This window comes from Populus trichocarpa, chromosome 6, assembly GCF_000002775.5.
Source record: "Populus trichocarpa isolate Nisqually-1 chromosome 6, P.trichocarpa_v4.1, whole genome shotgun sequence".
Taxonomy (NCBI): domain Eukaryota; kingdom Viridiplantae; phylum Streptophyta; class Magnoliopsida; order Malpighiales; family Salicaceae; genus Populus; species Populus trichocarpa.
In genome coordinates this window covers 8951390-8978869 of record NC_037290.2, presented here as the reverse complement: position 1 = coordinate 8978869, position 27480 = coordinate 8951390, and the positions used below count along the sequence as shown (strand labels likewise).

Below are 27480 nucleotides of genomic sequence, written 5' to 3'. Positions count from 1 at the left end.
ATGATTTTGATATTATATTAACATCATGCTAATAGAAATTTTTTTACAAAGATAGAGTAACATTTAAGCTACCGATTGGGAAAAAAATGAATTTATGGGTGGGAGATGAGTAGTACCAAATTGCATCATTTTAGTGATGATTGTAAAGAGATTGATGAGGAAGAGATGTGATGCGTACTTAACATATGTTGAAGATCCAAGAAAGGTGACATTGAGCTAACAAATATACTAGTGGTGAGAGAATTCTCTAATGTCTTTCCAGATAAGTTATTAAGATTATCCCTAAGACGAGAAATAAAAGTCTTAGTAAAAATAATTTCATGAACTATACCCATCTCTTGGTCCTATTATAGAATAACTTTAGTAGATTTGAGGGAGTTGAAATTACAACTGTAAGAATTACTAGATAAATGATTTATCCAACCTAGCAATTCACATTGGGGTTCCTCAATAGTGTTTATAAAAAAGAATGATATGACTTTCCAACTCTGTATTGATCAGAATAAAGTAATGTTAAAAAAAATTCTTCTCTTTCATGGATCAATGATTTGTTTGATCAACTAAGAAAGACATATATTTTCAAAGATTGATCCGAGATCGGAATGTCACTAAATGCGGATAAAAGGGGAAGTTTTTTACAAGTCTATTTTCAAAACCCTTTATGGGCATTTTGAATTTCTAGTAATGCCTTTTAGGTTAATAAATACCCTATCAATGTTCATGGATTTGATGAACCAAGTCTTTCGATCATTTATGAACAAATGTGTTATAATGTTTATTGATGATATTATGGTCTACTTTAAAAGTCAAGTGAATCATGAACAACATTTGAAAATGGTGTTATAAATTTTAAGAGAAAAAATAAGTAAGAATTTTGGCTAGATAAAGTCATGTTTTTTAGGCATGTTGTATATGTAAAAGGTATATATGTGGACCTGAAAAAGGTAGAAGCGACACTAAGGCAAAAAAGGCCTACGAATGAAACATAAATTCGTAATTTTATTAGATTAGAAGGGTTTATCGATGATTCATTAAAGGATTTTCTACCATAGCCACTCTGATGATTTGATTAATAAGGAAATGAGAAAATTTTAAATGGTCAAGATAGTGTGAAAGTAGTTTCCAAGAATTGAAAAAAAGATTAACTTTAGCCCTAATATTGATCTTTTCTAAAGGACAAAAAAGTTTTATAGTATACAATGATACCTATAATAAAAGCCTTAAGTGTGTGTTGATATGGGAAGATGGTAGTATATACTTCAAAACAACTGAAAAGGCATGAAGTATATTATCTGCTGCATTATTTAGAGTTAGCAACAATTATTTTCGCACTAAGAATTTAAAGGTTTCAAAAAAATTGAACATAAAAGTTTGACCATAAAAATTAAAAATGCATCAGGTAGAGTTAATTACAAATTATAAATGCATCACTAATTACCATATTGAAAAAGGTAAATTTTAGAGTCGATGCCTTGAGCCAAAAAGTTAAGTCTATAATGAGCAGTTTACAAATTCAAAATCAAATGGAGTTTTTAGAATTACACAAGATGTGAGTACAATTATGTCCAGGTTTTGGAGGATCTTTGTTAACATGAATAACAATGAGGTCAATGCCATACGACAAGATTTTAGAGGCCCAACATAATGATGTGGAAGTAAAAAAGATTAAGTTTATAGTGAAATCATAAGATAAGACACATTTTTGGATTATGGCAAATAGTATCATTGCAAGAAGCGAATATATCTTCTAAATAATGATATGTTGAATGGAGAAATATTAAGAGAGGCCCATGAATCATGATTTATACTTTATTAAAAGATTATTATTGGTTACCTAACATGAGGAAAAAGATAACAAAATGGACAGTAAAGTGCACTATTTATCAGCAGGTAAAAACTGATTATCGAAAACTAGTTGAAGAATTACAACCTCTTCTAGTACCAGGATGAAAATGAGAGGACATCACCATAAATTTTATGTTGGGTATTCCAAATATAATATAAGAAACAATGCAATTTGAAAAGTTTTCGATTGACTAAGTCTACTTTGTTTTTACCTATAAAAATGATGGACTTAATGGACATATTGGTTAAGTTATATATCAACGAAGTGGTTAGGTTACATGGAGTTTTGGTGTCCATTGTATCTAAATAGGATCCCTGATTTACATTTAGGTTGTGGTCAAGTATACAACTTGCTTTGGGAAAAAAAGTTAAAAAAGATTACAACGTTCCATCCTCATACTGATGGATAATTAGATATGACTATCCGGATACTAGAAGACCTCATAAAATATTTTACTCTTGATTATGGAGGAACCTGGGAAAAAACACCTATCATTAGTGAAATTTGTTAATAATAACAACTTTTTGATCGTAATAGGTATGACAATGTTTAAAGCACTTTATAGGAGAAGGTGTCGAACTCCTTTATGTTAGGATGAGGTGGGAGAAAGGAAACTAGTAGGGTTGGAACTAGTACAAATAACCATATATAAGATCCAAATGATTAGAGCACGAATGAAAGAAGCTAAAATAAATAGAAAAGTTATGTTGAAAATTAAAGATGATCTTGGAGTTTGAACTGGGGGATCAAGTATTCTTAAAGGTTATGTCCTAGAAGAATGTAATTTGATTTAGGAAGAAAAAGAAGTTAGTACCAAGATATATCAATCCTTTTAAAATTATAGATATGATTGGACCAATGTTCTATCTGTTACCTTGTCGGTTTATTTATTGAAGATACATGATGTGTTTCATATATCTTTACTTTGGAATGCAGAAGCAAATCCTTCATAGGTTTTACAACAAGTACCAAAGGAAATTCAAGAAGATTTAACACTTGATGTTAAGCCAATAAAGTTTATTGACGGGTGAAATTGTAAAATAAAATGGTATTCTTGATAAAGGTGATGTGAGAAAGCTCTCAAGTAAAATAGGAGTCTAATTTTGAGAAGGAATTAATGTAATTCTCAACCAAAAAAAGTAAATTAAGAGAATTTTTTCTTCTTCTTCCGGGCACGATATCAATGGTTCATTTCTTTTAATTGATTATTGTCAAATGCTTTTTTTATTGTTCATCTAAAAAAATTTAGACTGACCTACGATGTAGTGCAGATCACCAATTTAGCATATACTAAAAGGGCTTGGTTTTTTACTATAGCAATGAACAGTTAAAAGCCAAGTCCGCCAAGTCCATTTTCATTTTGGTACTCAATATTTTTTACTTTTTTTTTTTAATTTCAAACTTCATTTGTTTTCTAATTTCATCCTTCATTGGGTTTGCTAGGTATTAAATTTCATAATTTATTTTTATTTGTTTTCTATGGAGTTATCCTGGTCTCATGACTCAGGTCGCGAGTTTTGCGGGTTAGATGTGTTGACTCGGGTTATTTTTTTAATTATATTTTTTTTGCAACTTCATCCTTTAATATTGGATTGATTAAGAATTAGGTTTCATAATTGTTTTCTTATTTGGTTTCTATAAGGTTATCATGGTCTCATGACTTGGGTCGCGAGTTTTGCAGGTTAGTCGTGTTGGCTCTGGATATTTTTGTGTCATTTTTTTAATTAATTCTTTTTCTCAACTTCAGTCTTCAACATTGAGTTTATTGAGAATTGTGCTTTAAAATTATTTCATAATTTTCTTTCTATTAGGTTATTATGGTCTCATAATTCTAGTTGAGAGTTTTATGTGTTAGCCAGGTTGACTCAGGTTTTTTATGGTTTTTTTTAATTAATTTTTTTTTCAGTTTTATCTTTCAAAACTAGATTGATTGAGAATTGAACTTTATATTTTCTTTCAATTTTCTTTCTATCAATTTATCCAGATTTCTTGACCCAGGTTTGACAGGTTAACCCGGGTTGACTCTAGTCATATTTTTATCATTTTTTAGTTGATTTTTTTAATTTTATCCTTTAATATTGGGTTGATTGAAAATTAGACTTCATAATTTATTTTGGTTTGTGTTTAATGAGGTTATCCTTGTCTCATTATCTGGGTCACGAATTGGGTCAATTGATTCTGATGGTTTTTTGTATTCTTTTTTAATTAAATTTTTATAATTTCATCATTTAATATTGAATTGATTGAGGATTGAGGATTGAGCTTTAATTTTTTTTCTATTGAGTTATTTCGGTCTTATAATCCATATTTAGCAGGTTAACCCTGTTTATTTTTTAGTTGAATTTTATTTTTAATTTTATCATTTGTCATCATGTTGATTAAAAATTGAGTTTAATAGTTTTATTATTTTTTTTATAGAATTATCGGGGTCTCATAACCTGATAATAGATTTAATAGGTTAACCTAAATTGATTTGAGTCTTTAAATATATTGTTTTTTTATATTTTTTTAAGTATCTTTTTAATTTTTTTTAAATAAAAATATTTTCTTATTACTTGTTCAAATTATTTTTTAATCCACCAAATCAATAAGATTTTATCGGACTCGGGCATTGATATAATAATACTGTAAGTAACAAAAAGGGTTTTTCTGATACAGCAAAGTGATAGGGTAACTCTGTACTCTGGTATCTCCTCAGAACTCTCATGTGCTGTTTCCAGAGAAAAGCTTGGAGAGGGACAGAAAGAGGACGGCAGCTCTGCAAGCTAATTCAATCTCCCTTACATGTTGAAGATTTGTTTATTATATTTTGGCTCTCTTTTTGCTCTCACCTGTCTTGTCTGACTGACATTTTCTCAAGTGCCCCCGAAAGGGTGGTCCATCTTGTCAGAACTCACTCTGGCCTGCCATAATACCAAACAAAGAAGCCGATGTGAGAGCTTTTGCAAGCATTCTCAACACGCAAAGACCAAACAAAGCTATATTAAAAACCAATCAAACAGAAAGTAACCAATCCAAACAAATCTATCTCTCCATGGACTTCCATCTGAAGCAATGGAGAAACCAGCATGAGGAGTCAGGGCAACAACCCTCTGCAAAGATGCCAAAACTCCTCATGGATCCCCATCAACCACAACAACATCCACACTCATCTGGGTCTGCTGCCTTCCCTTTGTTTCTACCCGAGCCCAGCTGCAAAAATAGTAACCTGTCAGCATTTCCTGATTCAAACACAGCTGCAAACACCAGACTTCCTAGTAAGTTTACTCTTTGACTTTTCTTGCACCCCCCCTCTTCCTCACCTAATTAAAGAAAGTTTCATGGTTTGCTTCAAATGTTACGTACTCAATTTACTCCCTTAATCAATTCTAGTTGATATAAGTTTCTTTTCCTTTTGTTAATGGTGCTTGTTCTGCTTGTTAGAGATCATGGGGAATTACTTTAGCCTGGAACAGTGGCAAGAGCTAGAGCTGCAGGCTTTGATCTACAGATTCATGTTAGCCGGTGCAGCTATTCCTCCGGAGCTCCTCCAACCAATCAAGAAAACCCTTCTTCATTCTCACCCCCCTCCATATTTCCTCCATCATCCTCTTCAATTACATTGCTCTTATTATCAGCCATCTTGTAAGCGCTTATAACCAAAACCTCTCTAAAAAAATGCGGAGTTGTTGTGGTTATATAGTTAACTAATTACTGTTTGCCCATATATATCAACGTGGTTTAATATCGTCAGTACGTAGTATTGCAAACAGGGTATTGGGGAAGAGCAGCCATGGATCCGGAGCCAGGTCGGTGCCGGAGAACAGATGGGAAGAAATGGCGGTGCTCCAGAGACGTGGTGGCAGGGCACAAGTATTGCGAGCGCCACTTGCACCGTGGCCGCAACCGTTCAAGAAAGCCTGTGGAAAATCCCACACCTACAATATCCACTAACATCACTTGCATTGGTATTGGAGGTGCGGGTGGTACCGCATCAGCTGCTGCTTTCAATTGCAGCACCACACCAACCATATCAGAGGTGGTCAATGAGACTCATTTTTCGCATACACTAGAATCCCCTTCCATTCATCTCAATCATAGGTAATCTTGCAGCCAGGCTTTAATTTAATGATTTAATAACCTCATCAAAGATATTCTTGTGGATGATCCTCTGGATTTAAGAAACAAGTTAGTTTAAGCAGAATTTTCAACTAACTAGGAGGAAACATGATGATGGAATCTCGAATAATGTCCTTAATTGATGGGACCGACCCCAGTTTAGAAATTCTTAGAAATATGTCTCAAACTGAAAGAATTGGACCAAACTACCTTTTCATTGTTTTGTTTTTGCTTTAATCTTCTTGCTCACCCTTATTGCAGCTCCAAAACTGAAAGCAAGGGCTTAATTGGACCACCACCTCCAAATGAGGTTGGTAACAGGTCTGATGGCCACATTCTGTGGCATTTTTTTGATGACTGGCCACGATCCGTTGATGAATCCGACAATATGAATGCTGGAAGCTCAATGAACTCTTTAACCTGCCTCTCCGTTTCAATGCCTGGAAACTCACCAGCATCAGATGTGTCATTGAAATTGTCCACTGGGAATAATATTGCAGAGGAGGAGCCGGAGCCAGTCCCAGCCCCGATCCCTAGAGGCAATACAAGCAATTGGGCTGCTGCAGGATGGGGCACAAAAATTACAAACCAGGTGGTGACTTCAATGGGGGGACCTCTTGCTGAGGCGCTGAGGTCCTCCACTACCAAACTCATCTCCCACGAATGTTCTGCACCAGTTATGTCGCCCCACTGTTTCTGAAACTTGATCTATTTTAGGTTAGTTTGTGGTGTAGTAACACATGCATGCATAGACACACACACACACACACACACACATCAATACGTGCATTAACTAATAATGTTGGGTTTTCTGGTTGCTACAGACATCCTAGTCAAAATCTTTCAGTGGACGGTGTGTTGTGTTATTTGATTGAAATCATGTCATGATTTGTTTGTTATGTTTAATGTGATGAGTGCCTTGGCTGAAGGTAACCTTCTCATCTGACGGCTCAGACATGCATGAAGTTGAGGCAAATCAGGTGCCTGGTCCTTTAATCCATATATAGGCTTGTAGTTGCAGCCTTCCAGGTTATCTATCCTTTTTCTTTCGTGTTACGCTCTTGCGTAATTATGCTTCATTCTTCAATTTAAATCAGCTCATGTCATCACCAGTTATGGTTTTAAATATCACCATTAATCCGGTATTCAACGACTTAAATTAAATGAAAAATAATTTGTTGCCATTTTATCATGTAATAAATCATTTTCATTCAATCTAAATTATTAAAATTTAATAATTTAGATTTAAGGAGCAGAAAATGATGGCCTGGAAACACATGCCTTGTTTCAAGCAACTACCTTTTCTGGCCATGGCTATGGTAACCAGAAGCAATGGCAGTTCAAAACACCATAAAAGAAAAAAATGCTACTTCCCTGGCACATAAAAAAATGTTAAAAAGGCCAAGCTTCTGCATACATGGAAACAAAATGAGACAGGTCAGGCAACATGCATGATAATAAAAATCAAATCTCCAAATTGAATAGCCACCCGGTGACTGCTACCCTCACGAGCGCCATTAATCAGCACAACACTCGCATGAGAAAAACTAATCAGACAATCACATTTTATTATAAATGCGCCATTATTTACAGGAGCATCACAATGTGCCTATACAAGAAGAGGCCTGGTTTGAACTTGGAGGGGCACGATGACTTGACCAGCAAATACTTCACAGATGTTAGACAAAATTTTCTACATGTTCAACATTGTTTGGTCTTCTTTTGATCCACTGATTAACAATTCGCATAATCTCTGCCTTTGCTCGTTTTTCTTGGTTGTGCTTGGATGACAAAATGCTGGCAATGGCACTAGGATTGACTTAAATCATGGTCCTCCATGTACTATGTCGATTGAAGATGCCTGATGCCATTCCTAAATCGAGAAAGGTTTTGTTGAGATCAATATCAGCCCTCAGCAGGTTCATTTTCACTCTCAGCAGGTTCCAATTCATCCTCCACCAGAGCATAGACCACAGCCGTTCTACTTGGTGCATACACCAGGAAGGAACGAGGCCGGTCATCATACCACCCTTCCTGCACAATCACCACATAAATGTTGACAAATATTCTAATATTTACAAGGAATTGCCCAGTGGAAGACGGATGAGGATGAAACTAAATTCAGGTAACAAACTTGAGAGAATTTTCTTACTGAGCTGAAGTACTCAGCATCCTTATCAAGCCTTTTGAAGCCTCCAAACAATGGATCATCAGAATCTAAAACAATCTGCAGGCAAAGAACAAAATGTGTTTTATAAATAGAAGTGGAAAATTTGAGGCAAACTAGCACAGCACGAGGCATCAACTAGATTACAAGTTTTAAAATGCTGGGGATTTACAAGATATCTATAAACAGAACTGAACTGAATTGAAAGCCTACACATTCCTAAACATAGATTAATCAATACTGAGCATACAAAAGGGCGGGCACAATTAGCACTGTTGATTTTGTTTTTGTTTTTTTTAATTTTCATAACCTTTATTACTTGTGCAAGCATATAGAAAAGGTTACAGTGAATACCTTGTACTTTCCTGGCTTTAAGCAGCCTACTCGGTAATCTGAATAACTGTTGGTCCAATGAAAATTAAAGACAAAAACCAAGTTCCCTCTTTCGAAGACAATAACTCGATCCCCTTCGTTTTTCCGTGATATATATTGGTGCTCAGATGTCATGAACTGCAAAAACAGTTACCATTTAAGCCTTAACATTTTTAATTTATTTTTCACATTTATCTTAAATTTTGCAAGCACAGGGTAGCAAACTCATAGATTTGCTGGTTCGGTATTTCATGCCAATAATTGAAATAGAAATGAAGGTGAGAATGATCCTTTGTTGGGGATGGGGTTCAACAGTCTAAATTAAGCACCAAAGATAAAGCAATTTCAAGGACAGATATAGTCAGCTAATTTCAGTGTGTAAAACTCTAAAATTCCAAACCAAGAGAAGTGAACAGAAAAAAATTTGGGAAATGAAGTACATTTAAAAAGACTTTAAAATGTGAGACTTTTAAATGCGAGCAATCTGCTTAAACCGTAGCTGTTTCACAAGCAAGATGGAGAATATTTTTTCTAATCTCGATTAGAGTTAAAATAGCTTGTCAATATATTTTTAAAATAAATAGTCAAGTGTAACAGTTAAAAAGAACAGTACCAGTGTGTTTGAAGACCTAGAAAGAAAAGTTGAATTTTCTTATGAAAAGAGAAAAATATAGCTCAATGTTTGCAAATATGTTGCTATTGGAATGTGGTATGGTGGGACATGATTTGAAATGATTTCAACTCTCTTACAGGTTAATGAGATACGCTTTGCTTTGCAATATCTTGCAGAGATTTGAAACCATGTGATACAAGTAAATAATTGCAGGCTTCCACCATCTCAGCCCACAGACATGAAATAGAAAAAACGAATCAAGCTAGAATATGGAGACACTGGCTCCTTTACCTTGCTTAATATAAGATGCATTCAAGCAAATAAATAAATATAAGTTCATAATCCATAAATGCAGCTCACCAGCAGCCAAAACTATGCTACATAACAGTATGATAGGAACTTACACCATAGATTTCTTCAAGATGCTGCATTGCCCGATCAAATTCTTGCATTCCATGGTATCTTAGATATTCTGCATCCCCCTGGGCACGCATGAAAAATCAACACATGTCAGATGTGAGTAAATTCCAGAAACCAGGTGGAAGAGCTACTTTGTTTCAACAATTCTTAAAATTCCTCGTGGGTTCATCAGTTTGTTTTTCAGTGCAAGTAATGGTTATTAAGACCAACACTTTTTCAAGCTCCAATTGAGCCAAGAATAAACTGCAATGGTCAGATTAGGTTTCAAAATCAGGCATAAACTTACTAGATCAAATCTACGCCGGCATTTATCAAAACTGTTATTATTGCCTGGAATAATTTTACCAGTAGGAAGGCGCTGATCGCCCCTTGGGAAATCAATCCACTCTGAGAAGAATAAAAGAAAAGCACACCGACATTATAAAAGCTACCAATTTAATAAAAATTCATTAAATGATGATAGAACCAATAAGAAGACATTAAAGAATAGTAATAACCATGGTAATAAAATTCATAAATATTCTTACCAGGGTGTCCAAACTCATTTCCCATAAAATTCAAATATCCTTCTCCTCCTAAACCCATGGTAATAAGCCGGATCATTTTGTGCAATGCTATTCCACGATCTACAAGAGGAGTTGATGGTCTATCAAGAGCCATGAAGTCGTACATATCCTGAGACAAATGGAGAATTAGAAGACTGATTCCCAGCTTGATAAACCATAGGGTTTTATGATGTGGAGTAGGAAGAAAAACAGAAAAATATAGTAGAAAATGGTAAATTTTTTAATAACTTGGGAGTTTGTAACTTTTGGGATCACTGCTCTATAGGAAAACATTTATATATAAAGCAAAACGACATGGTGTCTCATCCCAAGAATTTAAGATTTTGTGTTTTTTTCCTCATTCCAAATGTTTAAGATGAAATAACACAAAAAAAAATAGAATGACATGTTTTCCTTTGATAAATACAAATAAAATGACACATTTTGGAGTCCCTAAATAGTAACATCCTAATGGTTCAAGCAGTGTGCCTAGAAAAAAAAATTGTATTGCTGACATGACACTATAATTGAAAGGGATCATGCCTACAATTACTCAACAACTTCAAAAACTTCATCAATTTAATGGTCATATAGAAGATAGATGTAGATCTATTCAAATTTTAAAGGTTTAATGGCGAGCCCTAAACTTATTATCCTGTTCCAGCTTCAATATCCTTCTAGTTTTAGCCATTACAGTGCCGAATTTTCTGTTTCTATTGTTTTCCTCTTGCCACCCTGCATCCATTGATTGGCACATGAACTTTTGGAAGAATTTATATTTTCCTTAGTAATTTTAGTGTTGTTGTTTAGTTTAGGAATCCTCTAGTTATTTGGGTTTTTCAATTTTCATGTAACTTTGAAATGTGATTCACTCTATAAGGATCAGGATTTAGACTTGGAACTAATATAAATAAGGTTGCTTTGGCTAATTTACAGACATCTTTTATTTCCTATAAATATACTGTAGAGGTTTCTCTACAAACCGGCAAATCAATGTTTATAAGTTTGAGCTTCAATTTTCTTATAGTTTTAGCCATTATATCTGCAGTAATTGCTGGTTTCCTCCTCACCCTACTTCAACTCTGAAGAAAGTACTCTGATAAAATAAGATGAATAAAGAAAGCTAAGCCCTAGATATATGCACCAGATGCAAAAAGTCTTCTTGCTAGAGTCAAGTTCTCCAAGGGGATTGCGAAGAAAAGTTTGTTTTCCTTACTGATTTTGGTGTTCTTTTTTAGTTTCACAAATCCTTATGCTATTTCGATCTAGTTATGTATATCTGACATTTAATGATAGTAGTCAACTAGGATTTGTGGCAATTTCTATTCCTACAATGGTTATAACTACAATAAATAGGCTATCAGAAGTATTGTAGAAGACAAATCAGTTTAATTAATATTTACAATAGTTAGAATTTCTACAAACCCTGCACCTCATTCTCTTCTTCAAACTTTAAACTTGTTCAAATGTTAACCATTATTTTTCTGTTCTACCTAATGCATCATTTCTCCCACTGGTGTAAACAGTCAAGAGAAAAACAATATTCTCTAATAAACATGTGCATAAATTTTGATTTTGGAATGATATGGGAAAGAACTCATATAACCTTGTCCATCAACCAGAATGCAATGGTCTTGTCACCAACAAGAGCTTGGTCATGACTTTCAGCATATGAAACGCACTTTTCCAGCCACCTTCTGTTAGTGAGAGTGTGTACAATGTCACCCATTCTCCAGTCTTCATCCTTCTTCCTACACCCAGTACAAATAGAAAGTGACTGCCAGAAAAGACCTTAAAATAGCATCAAACAAGAAGATGCAGATTCAAGGCAGTCAAAAAGAGGTTGGAGAGTTTCAGTGGCAACATACTGGAGAAGCTCAATCCATTTATCAGCAATGGCCATGTGGAGGCGATAATCAAATCCCACGCCACCATCTTGGACAGGAATGCAGAATGTTGGCATTCCACTGACCTGCAAAGTAAAAAAGAAAATTATAAACATGAGCAAGCAGAGAGGTCTGGCATTGGATTAACTGTAGCTGTTGATTCCTCTAGGGGGCAAAAACTTACATCTTCACCAATGCTAACAGCATCAGGGAAGAGACCATGAATCATATCATTAACAACCATCAGATATACGACAGCATCTATGTCAGTTGCATATCCAAAGTACTCATTGTAGTTTCCAGTAAAAGTCATCTGCATCAAGTTGGAAAAAATAACCAAAGAAAATATCTGTCATTCAATCATAAGTCAAATAGAACACCAAACAATTAAGTTCCACCACCCATAGCCCTAATAGAGCTAAAAGGAAACATCAAAATAAGCATAATGAGCCTAGCCATAGTAGTCACATAAGGTTTAAGAATCAAGCATCTATAACTTTTATCCCTCTAATTGAGCACATCCAAGGCTTCATAGAACTTGAGAGATTGTTACCTGATTAGGCAAACAAAAATAATATACCCTAAAGAACCTAAATGATACCTGCAACCCATGGTGGGTGTACATCATCGAAGTCACACCATCAAATCTGAACCCATCAAACTTATATTCATCCAGCCACCATCTTGCATTTGAAAGAAGAAACCTCAGTACCTAAACCAATGAGCAAGTATTTAGTCCTCACCAACTATAAGAAAAAGACAAATGAAAAATAAAAATTCCAGACAAATACTGTTGCTGAAGATTCAAACAAGCACATACTTCCCAGCTCCCATAGTTGAAAAGGCGAGAGTCCCACATCCAATGATGTCCCCGTGAACCAGAGTGGAAGTAGTGATTATCAGTTCCATCGAACATATTCAAACCATCCAAAGTATTGTTCGATGCATGGCTGGATTCATTTGATATTAGTTGTCAACCAAAAGAAAGATTATTACTAGGAGATCAAGTAATAATCGGTAATGAATGTTCACTATGATTTATGGAATGAAAGATTGAATAAAAGCATTAAAAAAGTTATTTATCCAATCAAACAGAATAAGTGACACCCAAAATATTAGCAAGCACACTTAAGAAAAGAGCTGCTATCATACCAAACTTACTGAATGATAGCATGATGAGTTCACAAATGATAGGTTCTGTTCTTGCCCATTGTTAACTTGTCTCAAAGACATGGTTTAGTGAAAAATAAATAAAAGCTACGGATTAATGAAGGTTATGATTCATGTATTCCTGCACATAACCCTAGATGAATGACTTTTCATCTCAAGATTCCAATTAATCTTCAGAACATATTCTTACTTTAAGATGGCTCAAACTTTTCTAATAAATACTAAAATACAAAGATGTAAATAGTGGTTATTCAAGAATGAACATTTGAAAGCCACTACACCCAAATAATAATTTCCATAATTCATGCATTTTTCAAGTTTGTTTCTTCCTCTTTAACTTATAGAAGTCAATTCGCCAAAATCATCAGAATTTAAAGTTTTGAGTCTACACCAGTCATTTCTACATATTGTACTTAATGGAAAGTTACCTGTGAACAATATCCATGAGAACAAGCAGACCTAACTCGTGAGCTCTATCTATCAGAGACTTCAGATCATCAGGGGTTCCACATCGACTACAGGGTGCAAAATAATTTGTGACATGGTACCTTCATATCATCAAAAGGAATTCGTGAGTTTACAGGGAAGCAAAAACTGCCCACTATGCTAATGAACACCAAGCTTTGGGAAAATATACATGTAAAAGAAAAAAGGGGAATAATAGAAAGTGGAGCTTTATCCTAAATAAAGGAAATACCCAAAACTAGCATAATATGAATGCTCTTGAATAGCCATAATCTGAACAGCATTATAACCAAGTTTTTTGATCCGAGGAAGCACATCATCTCTAAAGTTGGCATATGTGTTGATTAATGGCTCCTGCATTTAAGAAGTGGCAAAATTACGAGGGATAGAATGAAGAGGCTGCAAATTAAATAGGAATAAGCAAGAGAAAGATTAAAGAGTCCAAATAAAGGTCATGCCATAATGTATTAAGATCTATAACCTAACCATTCTCATCATGCAGAGATATTTCAACAAAATACATAAATTGTAAAAATTTGGCGTGGTAATTGAAAGAAGGAAATCAGAAGTATGTAGTAAAAATAATCACATGACAGTACCCTAAACCATTGCCTTTGATTGGTGTTCGTTCAATCATGCAAGGGCAAGACAATATGGTTTCGGGCATATCGCATTGTCCAGGCTTTGAGGAGGACCAGAACCCTGAACAAGGTTGCTGGTACAGACCACTGTTCTTTAAGAAAATGTCATCTTGCACTATTTGGCAGGATTAGTGAAGCATGAGTATAGTGACTGGTCATGCTCCATCATTATAGAGGCATTTGTAGATACTTCTACCATGACAATTCAAAGAAGCATTCTGCATTAACTCCCAATTTCTTTTTAATAAATATTTGCCAAGATATAAAACAGCTCTACATGTTTGAACACCATCCAATCATGAATGATTTTAATCACCAGTACAAGGAAGCAGCGAATAAGAGCTTGTAACATGAGACATAATGGGAGAAGATGCACACCGTACTACTCATTCCGACATGAGCTTCATAAATCCTAAGTGACTCTGGTCTCTTTGGTTGAGGATGTTTGAATATATACTTTTCCTGCAAAGAAGTAAGCAATAGCATCAATGTGCAAAGCCACAGACCTCAAACAGAAATTATGAAGAAAATGGAATAGATTTTCAATCATTTAATACAATTTTGAGTGTTTTACATCATGAACTGCAGCTAATGCTTGTTGGTTCTCAAATGAACACAAATTAAAGCCACAACTAATAACACGGATTACTCAAGCATAGTTGTTATGATATTTATGCATTTGGCTTCTACTTCAAAGCTTAAGTTTTTAGATCTGATGCTTGTTCAATATGATGACTGATTTTATTGACCATTGGTGTTGTAGTGAGTAGCTTATAGATTTCACTAAGATCATGAATGACAAGAGGCTCATGACTTGTGAGTTGCTGGACAAAGAAGTAATCCAGGATGGCTTCTTCTGCTAAGGATCATTCTTTTGTAGAATCATCTCAATCTTCAACTTGCTTCTTCTTCTTCTTTTACATAAATCAAGTAGTACTCTTTATTAGAAAGAAAGAAAAAAAGGAAACAAAGATGGGTGATAAGGCAACACCAAGCCAGACAAAACTAAAGAGCGCCACTACCACCATTATAACTCACATGGATGAAAATAAGACATGACAGAAGCTACAACCTAGAGAGAGCAAGGCCCAGCCAAGACAAACACACAGGGTAAAGAGCCTAAGATACTAAACAACCAACACAACAAAAGTGCTGGGGGGCCCAAAGTTACAACACAAGAAATTGGAAACATGCTTTCATACGACATAATGGTGCCCAGATCAGGAGAAACAAGGACCAACAGACCCAAGAAAGACTGCAATCAAAAACAAGGAATTCTTCAATACCCTTCATGGCCGGCCACACTTGATCATCATGAAGAGTGAGTTGGAAATCTTTAAAAAGCCAATCTCTTCTCTTAACTATAATAACCAAGGTTTCATCTAAGTTCAAAGTCTCCAAGACTTCATTGATGGGCTCCGACATTCTATTATCCACCACCATCTTTTCATCAGCAGCAAACATTCTTACTGCACTAAACATCAATTGATTTTAACTTTTTAAACCTTATAAGCAACATGGCTAATCTTTGAGAAAATAGCCTCGAGATACAAATATAGATGTTTCTTTTCTTTTCCTGGCTTCAACCTTATTTCTTCTTCCCTTTCTCAACACAATTAAGGGAATGTGAAAATCATCACTCAAAGAACTTTGACTATTGTATGGTGCTAGAAACGAGACATGGGGCAAAGAAATTGGCAAGGGAGAAGTGTGAATCTTGTTATATTCTCATGGTTGAACAAATGAAGGACTGGAAAGCTGCTTGAGATGGGACTTAAGAAGCAGGCATAAAGAGTTGGTCCAAACCAATCCCAAAGGAGAGGTAAAAGCCTTCTATGCCATCTCCAAGACAAACTTCAGAAACACAAAGACCTTGACTGTGCATGCTGCCTAGGGGCCTGTGGCATTTCCCATGTTTTGAATTTCCCCTGTTTATCCATGGAAAGCCCATCTGCAGCATCAATGTACCCCTCTAATGGATTATCTAGGTTGTTTGGAGCAACGAAGTGTTGCCATCTGCAATAGATTCTCCAACATGATATGAGAATCATTTGCATTGGAAGAATTGTTGCTTATCAATGGTTGGCACATCTCATTGGGAGTGTAACACCTCCGGAAAAGGTGAAAAACATGTGCTAATCTTCATTTATTTGGACAACAAAACTACCACCATTGTTTATTACAGAAATGGTTTGATTGATGATTTTTCTATCCATGGCAATCATCAAAACTCGAGGCAAACAAAGGAGACTAAAGACTAGAAAACATCTGGGCAGCGAGCATAAAGCAGAGCACCATGAATTCTTAAGAAAATATAATGGGTTAACAAGCACGAGGATCCCTATATTATCCCTATATTATCGATTTTATCTTGATGAGGTCCCTCATCTTTGAGATTTCTTAATTCAACCTTTGTACCATTGTTTTGTCCATAATGTTATTCCTTCCATCACTAACGGTATTGTTTAACCAATAACTTTGAAATAGTTTTTGGAATATACTTATTTATATTAGAAAAATATCATATAAAAATAAGAAATAAATTAGTCTTTTTAAAAAAATGTTAACAGCATAAAATGAAAATATGAGAACCAAATAAATAAAATTGACAAAACTATAACCGACCAATTTATCATTCCTTGATTTATAATTACATTTTTATTAATTAAAATTGTAGAACAAAAAACAATTATGAAATTGAGTGAAAATAAAAAAGAAACAAAAGGCTCAATTAAATAATAAAAATCCTTTCCATTACAACCTTTCATTATCGCACCAGTTTAAAAAAATTATAAGAAATTCAACTAAATCCCAAACAAACTTTTAGTCACTAGCACAACCCTTCTATTATCAAACAACTATATCTAAAAAGAGTTCATATAGTAAAAAAGTTGGAAACCACGTAACAAAATTGGATTTTTTAATGAAATACATAAGAATTTGGACATGTGGTTTGTAATAGTTTGGTTTTCATGAAAAAAATGCGAGAGAAAATCTAGATATGTCTTTTTTTTAAAACAATTTAGTTTAGATTTTGTTTTCATTTATTTTTTTAATGTGAATTGATTATCTTATTTTTTATTAGTTTAATTTTCTTTTTAATTTCTAAAATGATTAATTATATGCAAGGGCTAATAATCATTGTTAGGACTTTAATATTTATAATTTTAATGTTTGTAAGCTTTTAGAATTCATTATCTATTTCTTATTTTTTATGACTTTTTTCAAATATAAAAGAGCATATTCCAAAATTAACAGACAAATAACGCCATAAGTAACAGGTGGTCCAATGGTATTGACGAATCAGTAGTACAGTGATTGGATTAAGAAATTTAGAAAAATGAGTGTCATTAAAACAAAATTGATAATATAAGACTCTTGAGCTCATTCACCCCAAATATAACGATCTAAACCAATGTCTTTGCTATCCATGGTCTAACCAATCATAAATAAAAACCTAAGCAACCACTAGCAGTTTAGAGTATTTGACCCGTATCATCAGGGGAGTCAAATGTGAGCTGCAAGGATACCTCCCACAGGTCTTATCCTGCAATGGAATGGACCAGAACTTACTATGGCAGGGCCACTTTAGGAGTATGTACTATAACAACACTTCTTTTGAGCCATTCCAAAACTTCTTTCTGCGCGTGCACCAGCCTGTTAGACCATTAATAACTGGGTCTGAGGGTTCCAAGTATGTGTTACTAGATGCAACAGTACCAGCACCTAACAATTTCGGGAAAAGGCTACTCTTTGCTGAGTTATTTGGATATTTAAGAGTGTGTTTGGTATTGCGGTAGCTGTTGTGGTTGTGGTTTAAAAAAAGTTGTTTTATAAAAAGTACTTTTAGTTGAGGTTGGTTTGAAAAAATAGGTGTTTGGTTAAAACTGTGGTTGAAATTGAGATTGAAGAAAAAATAGTTTAATGTGTTTGGTTAAAAATGCTTTTGAAATTGAGGTTATAAAATAATTTTAAAATATATATATATATATATATTAATATTGATGGTTTTAAATTTAAATATTATAGAATTAACTACTCTTATTACATCATGAAATAAATAATACTTGATATAAAATATTTTTTATTATTCCATTAAACTATTTATAATTCCATTACATACAAAATTCAACCGGTAAGAACTATAGTTTTCATAATTTTGTGAGCGTGTAATAAAATCAGATAAAATAAAATTGATATTACAGTGCGAGTGAATTTAATTTACTCTATACTAGTTTTTCGGGAAAAAAAAATATTGTTCATTTCACAATGCGAGTGTATTTAATTTACTCTAAACTAGTTTTTTTTCAACAAAAGCTCTTAAAAAACAAACAGACTTAAAAAAAAAAAAAAAAAAAAAAAACAAACTAAAACTGTGCACGTGAACAGTGCAAGTGAAACTGCACTGTTCACGTGAACAGTGCAATTCACTGAACAGTGTGCCCATCACAGGTTGAAACTCTCGTGCAAAAGCACTAAAATACTGCTTCTAAAGAATCGTGGTCCTGCCGCATATAAATGGCGGGACCCATGTGTTTTAATTAGGATAACATTTGTAACCAAACGGCCATTCATGCGTTTTTAAAAAAACGCAAACGCTAACGCGTTGCCAAACGCCTTCTAAATTGACCGTTGAAAAATTGGCATTGATCAATAAGTTGTTTTGAAACAACCTCACTAGCCCTTGTAGTCTTAGCATGATACACACATACTGATTCCTTTTTAATCTCAGAAAGGAGATTCCCCAGCCACCCAAACAGATGCGGAAAGCCCATCTGGTCTTTGAAACTGGATGGATCATGTGTATATGGAACTATTAATTTTAATAATTGAGTTTCCCAGGATTCAACCACCTGACTATATGGTAATTATGATTCTAATACTAGACCAAGACACAGTCCAGCCTTGTATTTCAGCAAGTATTTTCTGTCCCTCCCTTTCTCTATCAATCTTCGCCTCACAACCATGTAAAAAACCATACTGCCGTCCACAAACCCTCCTCCCCTCGTACCCTCCTCAAACTATCCATCCAAGCATAGCCAATCTTCCTTGCACTCCTCATCCTTTATGCTGAAAAACTCCCCTAAATCTCAAGACCTTTGGAATGCTTTCTTACCCTTGAGGCAGTCTGAAAATACTAATAATGTTTGACTTGTATGGCTCTAACTAACAATTTTAAACTTTGAAACCTGTTTGTTTTTCAATAGTAATATACAGTAAAATTAGAAAGTGAGGACATTATTTGGTGCAACATTTTGAAAACTTAGGGAGTTATTCCTTGATGTTCCAAATTCTCAGTCTCCCAAACAAAGTGCATAGTTAGTCGCTTGAGGGGTCACTTGCCTAAAAATCTATAGCTCAGGATTAGGATCAACACTGACAATTCCTTTTCCTGAACTCTCAAAGGCTTGCTTAAATTATTGCTAACATTATTTTTAGATTGACATTTTCTGTTGCCTTAACCTAAGTTCATGATAGTGTATGCAAAATATAGGTCCAAATCATCACAATATATTCAGCAACCATGAGAAACCCAAGCAAGAAGTGTACCTCCTCCGGTGGATCATAATAAATGCCATTGTATGGGATTTCTCCTGGAGCCTGTACTGAGAACTTAATCCAAGCAGGAATAGAATCTTTAATGCCAGAAGGAGTATCCATGCGTATCTACAAACACGCAATCAAAAACAGATTCACCATCTTTGATGTATTTAAATAGCGGAGCAGAGTTTTTAAAACTAAACAAGCTCAGGGCCTTGAATAATACTTATAATCATCTCCTTTTGCAGCTGACTGGAAATGAAAAGATCTAGCTTAAATTAAATGCAAGAAACTAATATGAAGCTGAAGCCGATATCATACATTCAGTTTGTTTTTCTTGTGTTATGAATACTGAATAGCAAAGTTAAGAAGACAAAATTACACTGCCAAAAGATCCTTTTCTTGTTGTGTAAAAGTGGCTTGATTTCACATGATATTCACCAGGTGCTGAGCAAGAGGCTCCTGGTATTCTTTTAAAGTTCAAGAAAACAAGCAGAAGAGACAAAAAAATCCTAGAAGCTCTCACTTTGTATGGAAATGCACATTTTTAGACTTCAAATGAAAGTCGCAAACTTATTTCTCTTGCTTGCCAAAAGTGACAAGCACAGAAAAAAATTCATGAGCAAGGAGCATCAAGTTTAATGCATAAACTCTAATTTACACGGTAAGATTTTAGTATTCGATCTTGAGATGTGTTACCTTTACTCGAGAACCATGGGGAATTGGTGGTGAACCATCTGCATTGTTTGGAAGGAACACTTCCCAGACACCAAATTCATTCTGTAAAATAATAAATCAGTTGCTTGGAATTTAAATAGTACAATAGATCTAACAAGGAAAAAAAAAGGAGTTTAAACACAACTATGAAGATATTACATCCTGCAAACACCCATCATTATGGCATATTCTTACTGGCTTCTCTTTCGACCCAGACTCTCAACAATATGTTAATTAAACATACTAGTACTAGTATGTATTATTTGGACATATCCTTGAAGCTTTCAGATTCTACTACAGATTCAAACAACTGTAAAATGATTAGTTTTCCCAGTTTCCATTTCCAAACAAAGACATATCAAAGCAATATTTACATTTTTCTTTTCTTTTCTATTGCAGAAGAAAGGATGATCAGAAAAGGAAAATGAGAAAGGCAGGAGTTGGAATAGACAGAAAGAATCCATAGTAGAGCAATCCAATATAAAGATTTCCTTTTTTCTCCATCAATAAAATGAGTAATGTATGTGTTTATGTAAACAGAATCTGAAAAAAATGAGCAGATAGTAGAAGACTGTTGCTGTGAAGTGTACAGGAGAAGAAAGGGAGACAAAGCTTCAATGCACTTTACCAATCATTTGAAAAGATAACAGACAATTCCAACAAGCATGAATAATACCATTGGAATTATGCAGAAAATATCCATCATTGGATCCAATGCTACATAAAGCAAAAGCATAGATAACATACCTGGGTCATGACATCTGCATTGGGATTCCAATTGTTAAAATCTCCAATCAATGCTGCCCACTGAAATAAATAGTAACTAGTCAATGTACGAACATATTTGTCAGGAACAAAAAACAATTATCTCATAGCCAGTCAATTTGTTAGCTTGAATCAGTTCGGAGGGACATTTTCTCTGACTAAAATGCTGAACAAAAAAGCAGCCTCTCATGTAAATTTATAGAGGCTTATGCTATTAACAGCATATGCCCTTTGTTCGTGCCTGAATATACATCCAATTGTTCAGTAATACAGGTGCCATGACTAAATAGATCAGATTTGAGAATAGGCAGTCCTGAGATAACTGCCTTCTCTGAGATTTACTATACAAACTAAGGACCACATGACAGAATCGAAACAGCACGGACCTTAGCTCCTGGTGCCCATTCCCTGTAGGTTATTCCTGTTTCACTGAGAAACCAGTAGAAATTACAATCAGTGAGAGTGAGATGTGCCGAGGAAACTAAAATTGATTGGCTATAAAGAAAAAATAAACACTAGAATAGCAGACTAATGGTTTTTTTAAGATAAAGCATGATAATAGGTAATGAAACAAATAGAGCATATATGAAAACAAACAAGCGATGAGCAAGTAAATTAAACAATTGCCATCACAATGAAGTGAGAGAACTCAGTTTATGCATTCAATTCATGGGACCAGTACAACCTTACAATCTTTATAAGAGGCCTGGCTAGGACATGGGAATTTTTTTCCCATTTATTTGTTCTTGAACCACAACATGCATACAGATCTGCCTAAATCTATCCAAATGCACTATTTCTACATTTGTGAACCTTAACCCTTGGTACAAAATTTTAGTCAGTTTTTTTCCCAGTTCATTTGATGACCCATCTCTCATCTTTGCAGTTTGGGTGCTATGCTTATCCTCAGAACAAGAGTCACTGAACTAAAAGAAGAAAAAAATATAAGTGTCACAACACCAACTGAAAATTCTTGTGAGAACCTCTGATGTTGAAAACAATGAACTCAAGGGCCAAAGTGTCACCACACTAATAGAAACATTTGCAATGCAAAGCAAAATTACAAGAATTTCTGTTGTGTTTTCCACTTTTGAGATCATCTCATCACTAGTTTCATTTTTTGATACAGCTCATTTACTTTGCAAAAGAAAATATAAGTGAAAACACATTGCATTATGTAACAGCAAAAATGGAAGGTGCAATTGGTTATGCCAAAAATACTAGAAAATGAATGGACTTCAACCTGCAGAAATAAAAAAGGTAGAATACCTGCGTATGAAACCAAGCTTTTCATAGCCACGAGAAAACACTTCCAAACCACCTTCATACTTGTCAATTTCTTCACGAATTCTTTTGTACTGTGAATATCTACGATCAGGAAAAGATTAAATTAGCTATAGAATGTTACAAAAACTTTATCAACATCTTCAAAATCATACCTTGAAAATATATATATATATATATACACACCTATCAATATATTTCTACACATATACGAACAAGCTAGTCTAAAGATAGCAAACATCAAAGTATTGTACTATAAAAGAGAGAATACATGGAGCACTTCTCTCCAGGCAGCAGTTGTCATGTTTCTAAACAAAGAAATAATCACACCTCAACCTTACAACTAGACTCGACAATCATATCATATATTAGGTCCTTTCAGGAAAAAATAGCACTTGGGTTCATTGGTATGACTCTAACAGCATTGAAAACAACAAACACTTTTTCATGCAATATCTTGCATGATTTTAGTAAAGAAAAAAAATATGATGTGGGCTAGTGCATAAGTTAATTACACTATCCATATACAGAGAAAATAATGAAAACAATAAATGGATATGGAAAGAAAATACAGTAAAAATTTCTAGGTGATGCAGAGGTATCCAAAGTGCTAGCATACCATGGCACAAAATGAATTAGTATCTAATATAAATTGAGAAAAGACAAATCCAAAACAGTCTTCAAAGAATTAAGTAAACACACTTAACAAATTAGTTGAAACTTCATATGATATTACTCTTTGTTTATAAGAATCATCAGGGCAAAAAATGCTGAGGACTGGGGAGGAAAAGATGTAGAGGATATTCATTTGAAATCTTAGTCAGCTATTTCAAGCTATTGTTTAAATAGATACTTCTATAGTCCTACTTTATCTAAAGGTTGAAATAGAAATATGTCTGAAAAAATGCAAGAAATATCTATTGGAGTTTGATCTTTAACATGAATGCAGACTGAGGATATCATCAAAAACAGACACCTTCAAAAACGTACTTCTAAAAAACAATATTAAGAGAAAAAAAAAACAATATTAAGAAAGCTAATGATAAATGTTGATGCTGAGAATTATCACATATGATCACCAAAACTTTCGTATATAACATGAAGCAATTGCTCATTTATTAGTTTTACTTCAAGCTCTCAACACTTAGTTCAACATAAAAATATCTTACACGAGTAAAGATAGAGTATCTCACCGGTAATCAAGATGTTGACGGAAACCTGTCAAACTTGGATCTATTTCATATATTCTCTGCCCAGAGCCAGGTGGGGGGATAGACCTAGATTTCGCTTCAGTTTTACCAATGATTATTGACTCGCTCAAAGGAGTAGATGTCTCCTGCTTTTCCTTGTCTTCAACAATCTGATTATCTTCCATTGTTAGACACTCTACATCATGAGGTACCTAACACGAGAATCAAACTGGTAAAAGGAGGCGCTGATTTAAGTAGGAATTGGATATCAACAGACATTAAATCTATCAACACCGTTTTCTGGCAAAGGCATCAAGAAACTAAAGAATAAGCAAGATAGACCAATCAGCCAACCACAGTTTTTCACGCACACTGTAAGAGCACATGACTTTAGTTACACCAAACATCTTTGTCAAAGGAGCTGTCATCATGAGGATGACAGTCAAGTAGGCCTATAACTTCAACGATATCTAGATTGATCCTGCAATGTGTTTCAAAACGTGCAAATGCAAATTCTCAAAATGAGAATCTATTACCTACACCTTCCAAAATCTCAGGCCTTTCTTATATTTATATTTTCCCAAGATCATCCAAGCCTTTATAGTATTGGAAAGATCACAAGATCCTGATGAAGCAAGAACAATAGAAGAGCCTATATAATACCTTTAAATTGTCACAGTTTTTAACATCTGGCATGCAAATAACCATCCTTCAGGTTCAAGTTGAGACTAAGTTTAGGCTATCCAAGAGTTCCCAATTTTTTTTTATCCTGTAACTTCCTTTTAAATGTTCAAATAGCAATTTTATCCTCTCTCATTCTCAAGTCACCACTGGTGCCTCACAGATCCTCGTGTTAGTAATGAATTGCATTGTTTGGTTACTTTGAACATTACATGTCCATATACAAGAAGCCACCTCTTGCCATCTAGCAGGGGATAAGAAATAAAAAAAAAAAGAGGATACAGATAAAGAAATTGTTGAACCAAAGAACAGCTTTTCATGTTAATGTAGCCTACGCTTTCTGAGGATGAGAATTTCCCAGAAGCATATAATAAGAATGAGGTAATCGAAATCTAAAGGGTAAAACAAAAAAAAGAAAAAGACTTGGGAATATGTACATAGAAACAAGTGGAAAATATCCATAGAAAATTCATCCGTGCCCTTCATTTTGATTAGAATATATAATAGCTCGTACAGCTCAATGGCTCGTGGAGAGATTACTCGTTCAAAATGAGGCAAGGGATTAAAGGTCCACCATAAAGGAATGGTATTGGCTCCTAATTTAGGTGGTGGTAATAAAAAAGAAAAAAAAAACTTTAGAAAATAAAAGGTGGGAGTCGACTCCAGTTCTCAATTTGTAGGAGTCTTGAACACAAGGGTTTTGCTCCACATCATTTTGCTTCCTTTTTTTTTTTTGTGCTTTTCCCTGTGAGGATCTCATTTTCTTTAAAAATCAAATGCTAGAACATGATCTGTTTTCAAATGCAAAACACTCTAAACTGAGAATCAACAGCTTGCGTCATAAAAGTAGTATGCAGCACGTGGACAAGGAGAAGACAAACCAGAGGATCTTCTGAAGCGTTGCCATCGGGGGGGACAAGGACTTTCTCAGGTGTCGGTGTGGTTGTTGTTGTAGCAGTAGAAGTAGTAACAGCTAAATTTGGGGAATCGGAATCGTAAGAAGACTTTCCAGCAAGCATCTTCACTGCAAACAAAATCATTGATCAAGAATCAAAACCATTTATATATATATATATATATATATATATATATATATTGAAAAATAAAAGGCAAAACCTTTGGCAGAAAAATAGAAGGGAGAGTTACAAGAAAATGGGTCTTTCTTCGAGAAAAAGGAGAGGCCCTTTCGACACAAAGGATCGCCATTGAAACTTGATTGAGACTTGGTGTTGTACACTGAAGGAAGGCAAGGAAAACGTACGCCTGATATAGCGCAGTACACCATTTCTTTCTTTTCTCTTCTCTTTCTACGACTAGAGATCTAGCTATAGCTTAAACTTAAAAGTGTGAGCACCGGATAATAATAATTAAAAGAAAATAAAAAAGGTGAAGAAGATGAAAGCGGAAGCGAGAGTTGCGTGAAATCCGAAATTAGAAAGATTTGTAGTGTTATTATTATTGTTATAGGAATCCATTCAGTGGCAGAGTGTCGTACATAATACGTGTGCAATGGAGAATGGGGATGGGGTTCTGTGGGTCCTTTCACTGTATCAGAATCATTCTCCATCGTCCATCTCACTTCTATCACTCTTTTTTTATTCAGCATCCACTCCAGGGCACTCCATGTGGGCCCCTTTTGCCCCTCTATGTTTTTACTATATATGCTACGTGTCAATGGCAAAAGATCAGAAATGAAAGGCCATGGATGTACGTGTGGCTGTTAGCGGGCCATCTCTCCATCCGCGGAAAGTAAGCCTTTTTGCCATGTTGATTGAGTCTCTGTTCTCCGATGGATCTTTTTGGTACATTCTTTTTCCTTTCCTGCTTTTAACTTTTCCCGTCTATAAGGATTTTTTCCTTTTTCGAAAAGTATCACTGTTTTTTTTTTTTATTCGTAAATAGCAAAGTTTAAAAAAAAAAATGGTGAAATCACATCATTTATATATGTTGCAATTTGAAAATGAGTAGTAGTCACGATTTAGAAATCTAATAGTTAAAAAATATATATAGAATGAGATGTACAAATTATATATAGAGATAAGAGAAAAAAAAATAGATTTTAAGGGTACTTCAAAACTCCGATTACAACATTAACAATACCATTGAAAATATCTTGATGACTTGAATTTTGACAATATTAAAGAAATGTCACAAAAAATGATCAAACACTTGTTACCAAAGACAATTGAGTCAATCGCAATTTTTGAACGATAAGTGTGACCCAATTATGTCATCGTTGGTGACCTTTCCTAGTATTATTGGATTTGTCTCTTCGAGATTTTTGAAGATGTCATAATCGAAGTTTCGATGTACCTCAAGTGTCTCTTTCTTTCTTTTTTGGTACATCTCTAAGATGTCATTACATTAACATTAATAGACAAATCAGAAGAGGTCATTGTTTTACTGTTACTTCACCGTACTTTCTCACATGAATTTTTATTCATGAACAGTTTGTTCCATTAATTTTTTTTTATCCTCAAGCTATAAGATTTTTTCAATTTGGTTTTGGAAGTTCATTTTTTTGTTGTCCTAGGTTTTTATGTTCTCTTTAGATTTCTTTTTTATATGTGGCCGAGGTGTCATAAATTATTTTGACATTTCATGACAAGTTGATTTTGCATGAAAAAGTTTAAAATCATTGCATATGACAAGATTAAAAGAAGATGGATCAAATTTGACATTAACAGTACTAGCAACCTTTTTCCATGTTATATTGTTCCATAGTCACGTATGTTGTTACCTATTTTTGACCCCACAAAAAATCAATACAAAAAAAAATACAAAAATACAAAAGGATACACATGAGAAAAGCCTCGAAGATTGCTCAAATTGATGGTGAAGGACCAAAATGACAAGTGAAAAGTTGAAGGACCAGAATGTACAAGATTAGTAAAATTAGTGACCCAATTCTAATTGACAAAAGAACTATTCGGCGAAAATATTTGGATTTGGGGTAAAGAAATACAAATTTGGATGAGTAAGGACTTAATGAGGATTTTGGAAGGCTTGGCTAATTTTATTGAGGACTTAATTGCAAGGAAATAAATTTTTTGGAGTCAATTTAGGTGTTAATTGGAAG

The 27480-nt window shown here is 34.4% G+C and overlaps 2 protein-coding genes across 5 annotated transcripts; one reads left to right on the top strand and one right to left on the bottom strand.

The window, feature by feature from the left end:
• The first annotated feature begins 4539 nt into the window (after positions 1 to 4539).
• Positions 4540 to 7053, top strand: LOC18100062 (growth-regulating factor 4). 2 transcript variants are annotated; one of them, XM_024603019.2, is made up of 4 exons: positions 4540 to 5103; positions 5270 to 5470; positions 5599 to 5926; positions 6206 to 7053. In XM_024603019.2, the coding sequence occupies exons 1-4, from the start codon at positions 4881 to 4883 to the stop codon at positions 6642 to 6644; spliced, it is 1191 nt and encodes a 396-aa protein (XP_024458787.1). In that variant the 5' UTR covers positions 4540 to 4880; the 3' UTR covers positions 6645 to 7053. The 2 variants fall into 2 exon arrangements, with proteins under 2 accessions (XP_024458787.1, XP_024458786.1); XM_024603018.2 differs by having other exon boundaries at positions 4542 to 5103; positions 5587 to 5926.
• Positions 7054 to 7482: 429 nt separating this feature from the next.
• Positions 7483 to 25839, bottom strand: LOC18100061 (1,4-alpha-glucan-branching enzyme 2-2, chloroplastic/amyloplastic). 3 transcript variants are annotated; one of them, XM_024603017.2, is made up of 22 exons: positions 25518 to 25839; positions 25283 to 25425; positions 23724 to 23890; positions 22516 to 22614; positions 21633 to 21675; positions 21229 to 21288; positions 20464 to 20544; positions 19774 to 19890; positions 14602 to 14685; positions 13815 to 13936; positions 13546 to 13665; positions 12768 to 12897; positions 12549 to 12659; positions 12132 to 12260; positions 11930 to 12033; positions 11668 to 11812; positions 10044 to 10191; positions 9803 to 9903; positions 9501 to 9578; positions 8466 to 8621; positions 8097 to 8171; positions 7483 to 7978 (listed from the first exon to the last, which is right to left on the bottom strand). In XM_024603017.2, exons 1-22 carry the CDS (start codon positions 25684 to 25686, stop codon positions 7850 to 7852), a joined length of 2511 nt encoding a protein of 836 aa, XP_024458785.2. In that variant the 5' UTR covers positions 25687 to 25839; the 3' UTR covers positions 7483 to 7849. The 3 variants fall into 3 exon arrangements, with proteins under 3 accessions (XP_024458785.2, XP_024458782.2, XP_024458784.2); XM_024603014.2 differs by having other exon boundaries at positions 23724 to 23932; positions 25518 to 25838; XM_024603016.2 differs by having other exon boundaries at positions 23724 to 23932; positions 25548 to 25838.
• Between the last annotated feature and the right edge of the window lie 1641 nt (positions 25840 to 27480).